The sequence below is a fragment of the Capra hircus genome, chromosome 9, assembly GCF_001704415.2.
Source record: "Capra hircus breed San Clemente chromosome 9, ASM170441v1, whole genome shotgun sequence".
Lineage (NCBI taxonomy): Eukaryota > Metazoa > Chordata > Mammalia > Artiodactyla > Bovidae > Capra > Capra hircus.
Genome location: NC_030816.1, coordinates 37709325 through 37722554, shown reverse-complemented (window position 1 = coordinate 37722554; position 13230 = coordinate 37709325). Strand labels below are relative to the sequence as shown.

At 44.8% G+C, this 13230-nt stretch overlaps 1 protein-coding gene across 2 annotated transcripts in view; it reads right to left on the bottom strand.

Annotated features, from left to right (window-relative positions):
* Positions 1 to 13230, bottom strand: part of FAXC (failed axon connections homolog) — a 70078-nt gene that overhangs the window by 39506 nt on the left and 17342 nt on the right. For both annotated transcript variants that reach the window (XM_018053134.1, XM_013966473.2), the window contains 2 exons: positions 12691 to 12887; positions 2334 to 2557 (listed from right to left, as the gene is read on the bottom strand). In XM_018053134.1, coding sequence (XP_017908623.1) covers positions 2334 to 2557; positions 12691 to 12887 — 421 coding nt within the window. The remainder of the gene's footprint in view (positions 1 to 2333; positions 2558 to 12690; positions 12888 to 13230) is intronic.

The window sequence follows — 13230 nt, the reverse complement described above, 5'->3', positions numbered from 1 at the left end:
TCTGACTCTTTCACAATGCCATGGACTGTAGTCAGCCAGGCTCCTCTGTCCATGGGATTTCCCAGGCAAAAATGACTGGAGTGGCTAGCCATTTCCTTCTCCAGGGGATTTTTCTGAACCAGGGATCAAACTCGCAGCTTCTGCATTGGCAGACACATTCTTTACTACTGAGCCAGCAGGGAAGCAGGGCTCTTTCAATAGCAGCTCCTAAAAAAGAAAAAGACCTTTTCTCCTCAAGTACTTGTGCACTTCAGCTTGGAGTTTTAACACATCTCCTTGTTGGAAGCCAGCCTCCTAAGGACGAGTATGACTTCAACTCACAAAGCCCAGGAAACTGACTTCAATGATGAGATTCCATAGTCCATGCTGCCCTCAGCCTCCAAGAGCAACATCATAAAACAGCTGGATATTATAAGTAAGCTATATCCTGGGTGAAGGGAAAAATAGATGCTTTCTGCCTCATTGAGTAAGAAAATAATGATGCTCAGCCAGAGAGCCTCTTCCTCCCTAGACACAGAAAATGTGCTTCTCTTACGATAGAATTCAAAACCAGACTGCTCCCTGGACCCCCATTCAGAATAGAACTCTAGCAAACTTTAGCTTTTCAAATAACCCACTCAGTTTCTCATCCTAGAAACTCATCTGGACTCAGAATGCCATTGTGATACTTGCCAGGGACCCAGCCTAGCAATCAGTGACGCAACTGCCTCCCATCTCACCGGTAGTGGGGAGAAATCAAACATGGGAGAGACACTAGTGTTATCCTCACTATGACTATCACCCTGATTCCAAGTTCCCCAGCCAAAAATGTTCTAGAAGGGAGATGATCACCCCACTCTGGTTAAGGAACCAGCACTGTTAAACCATTAGAGATGAGCTATCTTCACTTTGAAAGCTCAACTCCTGGCTTTGTGGGGCTCCGTACAGTGAAAACTGGGGAAGAAGCCAGGAGCAGATGGAGCCACTGCTGAGAAGAAATGGTCCTCTCTGCACTGGCTTTTGTGTGGCCCAGAGTCCAGCACTAAGTTTCCAAAGGAACAAGACAAACTGGAGGCAAATTCCACTCATAACTACATCAGGCAGGCCCACCTAGGGCCATGGAGACAAAGCACCAGCAGGTCCAGACAGCATCAACCTCCAAGCCAGGCAGGGCTTCGGAGTGTCTGTTTAGAGCAGGAACCCAGCACATCAAGGCCCACCCACTCTTGCTGTTGCCCCCACCACAAAGCTGGCCAAGAGCTGGGTGTGCTGCTGGGATCTCCCTCTGCAGGTTCCAGGGAGGACTCCAGGTCCAGTAAGCATCTGCAGCGAGGAGCAGGAAGGAGCTAGTCAGAGTGGGTCACTCTGATGGGTGACAGAACAGCCCCCAGTTCCTGGGTTCCCGGTAGGTTTGAACAAAACAAATCCGAAACTCCACTTCCTGGAGGAGGTACTTAATGTGCTCCAGAACAGAGATGAGGGCACCAAGAGAGGACCAAGGACAACCACTGTCGCTGGACAAAATCAGCAGCTCTGAAGGGCTAGGTCCTATGACCTTGGTTCCGTATACACGAGCTGTTCCCAGGAGAGGACATTATTTCACACATCGAAGCTGAATTCAAATGATCCGTTTGTGAACTGTCAGAGCTAAGGCTCAAGCTTCACTCAGAACAATGTCACATTAGCCCAGCCACCAAGCCAACCAGGTGAGCAAAGCGGGGGAGGGGGGGTCACTCGACTGAGCATCCTCACGTACCCATGGAGACAGGCCCCTCGGTGCTTCCCTTTGAGCGGCTTCCCAAATGCAGTTAAACCCACTGGGTTCAGTAAATACAAAATCAGAAGAGCTCAAACATGCTAGTAAGAAGAGGGCTCAGATTACAAAGAGAAATGAAAGACGTGAGAAAATGTCAAATTTTCTCATTCTCTCGGTCTGGGTCGGCATCTCTCTTAGCTGGAGGTCAACAGTAGTACCCAGTCGAATCTTCTGAGCAGACTTGTCTATAAATAGCCTTTCACCCTGACCCATTTATAAATAGAAGCGCTCATATTCCTCCTTGGCTCACAACACATTCAGAAATACCATCACTTACAGCCAGTTAGTAACGCTAGGCCACGTTCTATGTTCTCTTCACCCGGGAGCGTCACCACACTGGAAACACTCACCCTCTAGTGATTCAGAGGCGCATGCTCCTGAAAATTAGGGGACTCGGTTAAAAGGTGGGGCTGCAACCTACATGTAGAAGCAAAGAAATCAACCAAAATAAAGCTTTCAAGCAGTAAACTAGCAGTGCTTCACTACTCATGCAAAACGTAAGGACAGAAAATACAGAATAGAAGGTGTGGTACGTTACCCAGAAGCCCTGCTAAAGACCGCATGTCCTTCTCCATCAGCATGTAAATCTCCTCCTCGGAGAAGCGGCCAATGCCGTGGCCGTGCATCTCGCGCTTCACGATTCCTTTCGTTATGTGGCACACGACCCACCTCAGCAGGTTACTGAAGGGACCGCCACCACTAAGAGAGAGCATCTTCCGGGTCTCATTGAGATTGTCCACCCACTGGCAATAAGCTAAGGTCCTGGAATTGCGTGGAAAGAAGTTACTACCGTGTGTTAGATACATAGTAGGTCCACAGAGTCAATTTCCAGTGAGGGGTTGGGAATTCAGCACATGCGAGAGGACTGAATCACTGCAGCTTCTACAAAGAGTAGTCTGAATGGCAGATATTACAATAGGCTCAAGTCCATGCCTGGACGTAGGGTCAGATAGCTTGCCACGCTACCATCCACCAAGCCTCCTCTGAACCTGCCTGGAGACCCTCCACCCCCGCAAGGCCGTGCTTCTGCTCTCTCTCAGGCAGCCCCACAGAAAACAAGTAGAAACCCACTTTAAAAGGGTTTTAGGCAGGACAGTGAGTACCTGTGTGGGTGGGTTGGAGGGGGGTGGCAATGGGAAGGAGGCGGCAGTGACTGGGGTGCTGGTTTCATTCTTTTTCGATCAAAGTGATGGTCATACAAGCCTGTGTTCTGTGTCTTTAATTTTTATTGAAATGTAGTTGATTTACAATATTGGGCTGGTTTCACGTGTACAGCAAAGTGACTCAGACACACACACACTTATAGTCTCTTTTACATTGTCTTCCATTATAGGTAATTATAAGACACTGAATACAATTCCCTGTGCTATACAGTAGGTCCTTGTTGATTATCTATTTTACATATAGTAGAATATATATATTTTTATCTCAAACTCCCAATTTGTCCCCCTCCCTGACTATGGTAATCATGTTTGTTTTCTATGTTTGTGAGTCCATTTCTGCTTTGTAAATAAATTCATTTGTATCATTATTTTAGATTCCACATATAAACAACATCATATGATACTTGTCTTTGTCTGGCTTACTTTACTTAGTATGATAATCTCTAGGTCCATCCATGTTCCTGCAAATGGCATTATTTCATTCTTTGTTATGCTCTATGTTGATTATTTAAGCTGAACATTTTTTTGTTTTATACACTTTGTGTATACATTTTATACTTCCTGATATAAAAGGGTTTTTTTTCCAAAAAGAAATTTTTTTGCCTTTTTGACAGAATCTCTGGTGGCTTAGATGGTAAACAATCTGTCTGCAATGCAGGAGACCCAGGTTCAATTCTGGGTTGGGAAGATCCCATGGAGAAGGGAATGGCTACCCACTCCAGTATTCTTGCCTGGAGAATTCCTTGGACAGAGGAGGCTGGTGGGCTACAGTCCGTGGGGTTGCAAAAAAGAGTCAGACACAGCTGAGCAACTAACACTTTCACTTTCACGGAACAGTTGTAGCTGTCCATGTTTACTATGAACTATATAAATTATAAATAGTATACAAATGATTCATTCTCCAGAAAGGCAGCTCTCTGCTTCAGTTTGTTCTCCAGGACCCTAGAGTGAATAGAAATACCAAAGGAACTTGGTTGGATCATTCTTCCCAACTAGGTGATGGTTGTGGCAAAAAGTCCAGAAGCTCCTGTGTGATCTGTGTGGACAGCTAAGCGGTTAACAGCTGCTCGTGTGGTGTGCTGGCTGCAATACTCAGGCCTTTGCTGATTTTGTTCTCTGAAGCTGGAGTGATCACCAGACTGTTTTTATGGTTCATAGTGTTGGTAGATAGAAATTAAAAGGTTTTCCTACTGGAGGCTAAGAAAAACATAGCTGTGGGCGTAGAGACAGAAGATATTTTAGCTCTTCCTCACAGTGAGCAGTAAAAGCTGTACTGGAGTCATCTGCTGCTGGTTGATACAGCAGTAATGGTCACTTGGAGTGAAAATGGTCGCATCAGAGGAGTGAAAATACTTTTTACAGAGAGAACACAAGGGATGATAGCTAACTGTAGCTACTTTCTATCTCAAGAAAAAGAAACAACAGCAGAAAATAAGATCCTGATATTTTGATTATTTTATACAGTTCTATTCTTTAAAGTATAAAAATAAGGGGGAAAAAACAGATTTCTCAAATTTTTAAAGTCTTCCTGATTTTCACTGAAAAGTCTCATAACCAATTTCAACATACTGTATTCCACAACTATAACTCTTTTTTAATAGCTTTTTAAAAGGTGCTTACAAATCTCGTTAGAAAGATTTGTGCACCTCTTTTAGTAAGGATCTCAAAATAAAGTATTGAGGAGGCAAGAAATTTTGACTGAAAAGAGGAAAAAGTACACTGCAGTGGTAACTAATTAATATGTAGAGAGTCAATAAAACTTCTGATATAAAAGATTTCATTTATTCTCACATGTTTTTTTATAAATGTGCAAATAAAATGCTTTTCTAGTTGTTCTTTTTTATACCTGCAATAATTAGGGTGTCACTTTTCATATTCCACTAATCAGCACTTTGATTCTAGTCATAACTATGCTAGACCTAAATTCACAGTAAAAAGGTCAATTCCATCCTTGATTATTCTGGAAGTCAGTGATCTGAAAATAAAACTAAATTACCCTAAGTTAAGCATGACCAGGTAATAATAGCATCCAGGAAGCATCTAAAGTGTAAAAATGAGGATTGGGATGGGTCTAAACAGATAGATTGGTATGAAAAAGAATTCATTCCTTGTAGGCAAATCACATGAGTTTGATCACAAGCACAACTGATCTAGAAGAATGAGCACAGTTCACCAGGTAGAGCAGAGGCAGAGGCGTGTGCATGAAGAGTCCCAGCTGCTCCACGAACGGCAAGAACTTCAGGATGGGCAGGTGGGGCCTGGGATGCCTGAGGGAGCCTGGAAGCGCCGAAGCCAGGAGGATGGGCAAGGACTGGGTCAAGATGCGCCTGCTACAAAGGGACTAGAACTTATTGTGAAAGCCAAGTTTAACCACCAAAAGGTTTTAAGCAGATGAGACACATAATCAGATGTGTGGCAAGGTGAGGAAAGGACCGGAAATAGAGAAATGATAGAGGACGCGATCTCCCAGGCTGATGGTTGCAGTGGACAGTAACCAGTCCCCGCACACACGAAGTGGACAGATTTAGGTGATGAAAGATGAGTTAACCTGTTGCATTTGAAAGTTCCATAAAAGCTGCAAGGGAGGATCCCGAAGGTTTAGGTGGCAGTGGCGGCGGCAGTTTCAAAGATGCAAGAGGAACTGAGGTTGCCTAAGGAAGTTTCTAGGATACGGAGTGGTTTGGGGGAAGCCTAGTTCAAAGGCAAGTGAGAAGACTAGAGGGCCAGGCTGGAAGGGCCAGCGTGGAGAGAAGCAGGGACACCACTCTCTGTGAGATGGAGAAGTAAGGGGCTGCAAGGAGGTTCCAAGCTTCCGCCCCATGAACTCGGTCTCCTCTGAGAGCAGGAAGTGAGGTCGTGTGCAGAAGATGAGGGTGCAGCAGTGGGAAGAGAGTCTGAGAAGACAAATGAGTTAGAGGAGCCGTGGGGACAGACGAGGCGGCTGCTGTCTGGGCCACACAGCTGAGCAGGGAAGAGAAATACACACCATCCCCAGCCCCAGGCTATGGTGTAAGGCTCTCCACCTGCATTAGCAGGTTGGATTCAGGGCACAGGAGAAACACTGGGTTGATTCAGAATGTGGCAGCTGAAAGTAACCTCAAACACTGGCTTTCTTTCCTTCTCTTCCCCACCCTGCTCTCATTTTCCTTCCTCTCTTTCACTCCCTGTGCCCAAAACTGTAGACCAGTACCGGGGAAGAGAAGCAAATGAGGGCCAGGCAGGCTCTTCTATGGCCAAGTCCTGTGAAGTGGGTATAAAATGCAATGTCAATGAAAATGTGCACTTCAAGGGTCCCTAAGTCAATTTCTACAGATCAAAGACATCCCTCACACATGCTGCCATATCCTGACAACCACAAGTCCACACTCTCCCACATGAAAGCTTCCTAAACATCTCCACGTGAAAAGGACTTCCGTACCCACCACTCCACCGAAACCACTCTCGTCCAAGTCAACAATCCCTTCTTGTTGCAAAGTTCAAATACATTTTCTTTTCATCTTTATCTTCCTTGAACTCTTTGCAGCATCCAACACTATCAGCCTCTTTCTTAGAATTCTCTCTTGGCTTACGTCTCTACCACTTTCCTCTCACTTCTTACATGTTGTCAAGACTTTTATCTTTATCCCTTCTACCTTCTTACACCTCATTCGTGGGGTGACCTATGTTTCACATTCATGATTTCAAAGTGAGGACTCCCAACTCCATATCACAGCCCACGAGACCTCTGTCCTGAGATTCGCAGATACACTGAGGGAGCCTCAGGCACCCAAACCAACATTTCCAAAGCTGGATTCATCCTATTTCTTCCTCGCAAATCTGCCACTCTGCACCGAAACCAGAAAGAATCCTGGGAGGTCCTCTTCACCACTCCCCACCTCTCCCTCCTGACAGCCGGTCACCCTGCGACTTTGTCACCAATTCGACTGACACTATCATTCAGGTTGCATCACTGCCCAACCCTGAGGACGGTGGCCTCCTCATAGGTCTCCCAGTGGAGAGACCTTAAGGACTCCCCCTTAAGGACTTCTAGAAATCCCTTTTCCTCTAGTCAGCCACAAAAAGCTTCCTACAACACAAATCCCATGGTATCACACTGCTTCTTGGAGTCATGCATTTGCTCCCCATAGCTGCTTCACCTGGCACCTCAGCCTCCCCCATCCTAACCCCTCCCACCAGCCTGACCCAAAAATGGCACTGCTTCACCACAGAATTATACATGCCTCCCCGACTGCCTCCTTCTTGCCTCTAAACTTTTGCAGACTGTTGCCCATTCCGCCTGACATCCTCATCTTACCCTCTCAGCCAATCCCTTCCCCCACCACTCTGACTGGCCCTAGATCCTGTTTGACATCATCTCCTCCAGAAGCCGGAGAAGGCAATGGCACCCCACTCCAGTACTCTTGCCTGGAAAATCCCATGGACGGGGGAGCCTGGTGGGCTGCCGTCTATGGGGTCGCACAGAGTCGGACACGACTGAGCACTTTCACTTTCACTTTTCACTTTCATGCATTGGAGAAGGAAATGGCAACCCACTCCAGTGTTCTTGCCTGGAGAATCCCAGGGACGGGGAAGCCTGGTAGGCTGCCGTCTCTGGGGCTGCACAGAGTCGGACACGATTGAGGCGACTTAGCAGCCTCCAGAAGCCTGCATCGCATCGCTCCAGCATGTGCTCTTCAGACTCTCCCCCAGCGCTGCCTGGCTATGCAGGCTGGATGGCATTCCCCACTGTGAGCCAGCTGAGGACAGGCACCTTGTCTTCCCTGACATCCAGCCTCTAGGGTCATTCATCCTGGAACTCTGCTGAAAGGATGAACTGCTGACTGAATGAAAAGTTCTGAGCCAGCTGCTGCCGGTGTTTCTAAAGGCTGACAATATTTACACAGGAAAATGGAAAGAGAGAGGCATGTGGAGACTGAGGCAGAAGGGCTGCCCCCGTCCTCCTTCTGGGATCTGCCTCTTCACTCTCTGCTGGGAAGAGGCCACTACTCAGGGAACTGTGAACTATAAACCAGAGAGGATGGGGCGGGCCAATTTGGAAACTGGACCAGGCTGAGCAATTAAAATAATTTCTCATTCTGAGAGCCTCTGTCAGGAAGTTGATACTCATTTTGTTTTATATATCACAATGGATATATCTGGTCTTTCCTACAAAATGACGTCAGAGAGGTTTTCTTCCCCCACTATCGATGATCTTAGAACTGAAGAGTAAGCCCTGCTGAAACATTTTTAAAGGAGCTAGGAAGGAAAGAAAAGTAGATCTCTGATGCTTTAATAAAGATATCTCTCATTATAAGCTCCCATGAAACCTGGGCTGCGGCTGAAATTACTATTAGCACATATGGAAGAAACTGCAAACCTACTGTTTGCTGAATGAATCTTAGCATGTGGCCTTTCCTGCCATAAGAACGCCCTTTTCCTGGTCACACTACCACCTCCTTGCCACCTTTCACCTGTACTCTAGATGCTCTAGGGTGCAGGAGCATATGATATGCTTCTGCAATTTCACCACCTTTCAGAGTATTAGAAATGCCTCCCTGAATGGGGCCCTCACTACATCTAAAACTGGGGGGAGGGATACAAAAAAGAAAGGAGAGGGGACTGCTTCAATCAAGTTGTAATCAAGGAGAGAGAGTCTCCTGGCTTTTAGAGGAAATCTCGGGTAAGTCCTCTTATTAAAGCATCCCATCTCTCCCACTCACCAAAAGCCAAACTCAAAATTTTAAAAAATGGGACTTCCTTGGCGGTCCAGTGTTTAAAACTTGACCTTCCAATTCAGGGGGTGCAGGTTTGATCACCAGTCAGGGAACTAAGACGCCACATGCCTCAAGAGAGGGATGAAAACAAAACAGAAACAATATTGCAAAAAATTCAATAAAGACTTTAAAAAATAGTCCACATCAAAAAAAATTAATTATAGCCAACCTAGAAGTGATTTGAATCTTCTTTTGTAACATCCATATTTTTATGGGTGACACTGTTATAACTATAGGGAGTTTGACAATGGTACCCAACACCATTGAGATTAGAAGAGCTTAAGACACTCCTGGTGGTTCAGAAGGTAAAGAATCTGCCTGCAATATGGGAGACCCACGTTCATTGCCTGGGTTGGGAAGATCCCTTGGAGAAGGAAATGGCAACCCACTCCAGTACTCTTGCCTGGAGAATTCCATGAACAGAGGAGCCTGGTGGCTACAGTCCATGGGGTCACAAAGAGTCGGACACAACTGAGCTGCTAACACACACACACACACACACACACACACACAAACACACATGACACCCAGTAGTGTCCACAAGGGGACAGTATGTCACCTAGAAGCCACTATAGCATCTGTTATCAAAACAATTTCATTCCAGTAATCTGACCCCAAGTCTCTCAGACTTTGCTTTATTCTGGCTTCCCTGCATTAAACTTTAGCATCCAGTGAAACAAAGGGGATAAAAAACCTGTCTTCAACAATAGCATTTATAATGTAAGTGGGATATAACTGTATGGATTTCAAGTGCAAGAAAAAACCACTTTATAGCTGAGCGTGCTTTTTGTACAGACCTAATTCAGAGCTTCAGAATTATATGTTAGATAATGTTTTCATTATATAATGACAGGAGTCTTTGTTTTTCAGAAAATCATATCTCAAGTGGAATATTTTTAAAGTTTCAGACCAAGACAGACATATCTGAAAACTCCAGATAACTGAATCAATTGAGTCAAATAATTAATTCTCCCTCTTACACTTCTGTAAGTATAAACACAACCTTAGAGCTCATTAATGATCAAAATTCAACAAGCTCTCATGGAAAGCTCATACTTGAAATATTTTCCTACATACTGTGGTCAGTTCCCTATGCTGGCCCTCGGTTTCCACAGGCGTGCACTTTCTTACCATGGATTGCACCGGGTAAAGGGGGTGGGTGTTGGGATTTAGAGCTCTCAAGAAAGACCATTCAGGATCTCCCCAAAGCAAGAAGTTAGCTAAAGGTCTGGAAACGTAAAGAAACAGAGAAAGTTTGTTTTTCCTTCTGCTACTGAAGACTAAAAGAAATTGGAAGAACTAGGATTTTTTTATTTTTTGAAAGGTCACTGGATATTTGTATCTCAATCAAGACTTGACCGCCCACCTTCACTATTCATTTCTCAAATAAACACTTGAGGAGACACAAATGAGAAACAGTAGCTAACCCCCAAAAGTAAGCTATTTGTATTTTAATTTAAAAATACTAATTAAGAGCTTTCCTGGTGGCTCAGTGGCAAAGAGTCCACCTGCCAGTGCAGCAGACACAGCTTTGAGTCTTGATCCGGGAAGATCCCACACGCCACAGAGCAATGAAGCCCACGTGCCACAGCTATGGAGCCTGTGCTCTGGAGCCTGGGAGCTGCAACTACTGAGCCCTTGCAGCCTAGAGTCCATGTGCCGCAACAAGAGACGCCACCACAATGAGAAGCCCACACACTGCACCTAGAGTAGCCCCCGCTCACACTGCACCTAGAGTAGCCCCCGCTCACAACTAGAGAAAACCCCACACAGCAACGAAGACCCAGCACAGTCACAAAAATTAAAAAAAAATTTAAAGTACTAATTTAAAATTACTTTTTAATTAAAAAAGAGAAGAATCTACATATGACCTTTGCAACTTCCCAAGCACTTGGGGGTTTGTGATCTGTAAAATTAAGATTCTCACCCAGCGGAGTACCACCTCCTAAGGCTCCCTCCCAGCCCTCCCCACCACACCCTGCCCCCTCACCACATCAGTAGGAAAAGAAGAGAAGGGAAGAGCAGAAGATGAACTTCTATCAGGAAGTAAACATATAACACATCACTAATAACCAGAGCAAGAAGCAGTGACAGCTGGTACTTGGAAATCTTGCTGGATCAAAGTCTTTCTAAGCCAAATATAAATTTCCTGCACGCACACATAGCACACACAGAAATCAAAGAGTGTTGCAAAAGTACCAACTTAACTGTAAGGCTTTCAGCTTTTCAGGCAGCTGAAAAAGTGCTAGCTCTCCATATTAATGGCCCATCCATCAAATGAAGTAGCACTCGTGGGGCCGGTGGTGGCTCAGCAGGGGAAAGTACAGACAGCCTGGGTGGCCCTACACTGGTTCTTCATTTTCCTGATCACTGCGAAGCAGGACCTGCAACCCCGGGCGAGCAAGTGAGACGACTCTGTCCCCCAAGGGCTTTTCCCTGAGGCTAAGCGTGTCACCTGCACTCATGCATTTTGTTCCACCCTGCAACCCCTGCACTCTTTGAGAGGGAAGGGCCAGCAGTTCTCCATAAGTATTATAAGGAACAGACCACACTGAGCCTGTGATCATTCCCACACTAATCTGCAGCCCTGCCTCCACTCTGCCTGACTCCCTCCTTCCTCCCAACACCTTCACCTCTGCAGTGAGAAAGAGAAGAAAGTGATGCTTCAGGTCAGTCCTGGAATAAAGTGGGCAAGAACTGAAAGCAGAAAAAGAAAAAGAAAAAAAGGAGAAGGTCACAAAATTCAAGAGACAAGTTTTCCATTTAGAAAGAGCTGAATGTATGAAATAGGAATGTGAAGGCAAAGAACTTTCTACAGTCAACCCTACATTGAGTGTAACTCTCAGTGGAAGAGGTGAAAGCTATTCAGTGAGCAATGACCTAGTAGTAACAATTAATGCCCAAAATAGTGGACTCAGCAATTCTTTATTAAATCTTTAGAACAAGATGAAGTGCAGAAATCAGGGAAAAAATATTTATTACCTATTGGAGTGTACAGAAAGGCTAAAACTCTAGAAGATAAATGGAAAAAAAAACACCCACATTTCAATGAAATTGTAAAGCAAGAAGAACCAAGTCTGCCTAACTCACGCAATGTCACAGGAGCATACCACCTGCAAAACAGGGGCACCTAACCCACACGGGGTCTGCAATGCTTCAAACTCAGGAAATATGGGCTGAAAGTCAGCCAATCAGGGCAAAATACAAGCTAGGAGTCAGCCAATCAGGGCAAAGTACAAGCTACGAGTCAGCCAATTAGGACAAAGTACAGCTAGAAGTAAGCCAATCAAGGCAAAGGTACTCAGAAAACAGTAGTAAGCTTTACTTCTGGATCATTGAGAAGTTCTTGTCATACAGGGAAAACTGAAAATACTCTGCCAAAGCTTGCATAATTTATTTCACCTGAGACTTCTATCTGCCTTAGTGTTCTGTTCCCTCCTCTGAGTATCTGATGAAACATTAACTCAGCAGTTTGTATTTGTAAAAAGCCCAGTCTATCGCCCTCATTCCAGTGACCTAGATTGTGGGTAAGGAGCTATATAGCCCATGGGCTAAGAAGTTTTCATATTTGTAAATGGTTGAGGGGGACAAAAATCAAAAGAACAGTATTTTATATTAAATGAAATTAAATGTCAGTGCTTTTGTTGTTTTATTTAAACACAGCGATGCTTATTCATGTGTGTATCATCTATGGCTGCTTTTGCGCTAACTCCACAGAATTAAGTAGTTGCCACAGACAAATGTAGTTGAAATAGCCTAATATATGTACTAGCTGGGCCTCAGCAGAAAATGTCAATTCTGCTCTAGATACCTAGAGACTTAACAGTCACAGTTTTGACCCCTAAGTCGGTCAGAACATAGAACACTTTAGGAAAGGCGCAGCAGTAGGGGAGGGGGAGCTAAAACGTGAAACAACTGGCTTGCTTCACATGATGGGGACGTGCCCTGGACACCCACCCAGGCCCCTGGGGGCACTCACCAGTAGAAATGCTCCTCCACCATCTTAGTCACTGCCCTGGAGATGGCTCTTTCATGAGGACCAAGGTTTTTGTTTAAATTCACTCCAAGTTTCTCTTCCAGAAAGTCAATTATGAATTCTGTCCCGGAAACTTTTTCATGATTATATTCAATCCAAGGCATTTTCCCTTGAGCAGAGAGTTTTCCACCAAAATAATTCTAAGCAGAGTAAATTGTAAAGAGAAAAGCAAAGTTTTATTTAAACTTCACTGTATGGTTAACAGAAACAAACATTCCAACAGTATATTTGATAGTGACTGCACTATTCAAGTGAATGAAATCAGCATAAAAACTCTTAAGGGGATAAACAGTTAATCTGGGGAAAAGAAGGTTTATCTCACATGAAAATATTACTTTACTCCCATACATTTTATCATGGGTTCTGGCTTGTGTGTGCTTAGTCGTTCAGTTGTGTCCAACTCTTTGCGACCCTATGGACTGTAGCCTGCCGGGTCCTCTGTCCCTGGTGATTCTCCAGGCCAGAATACTGAAGTGGGTTGCC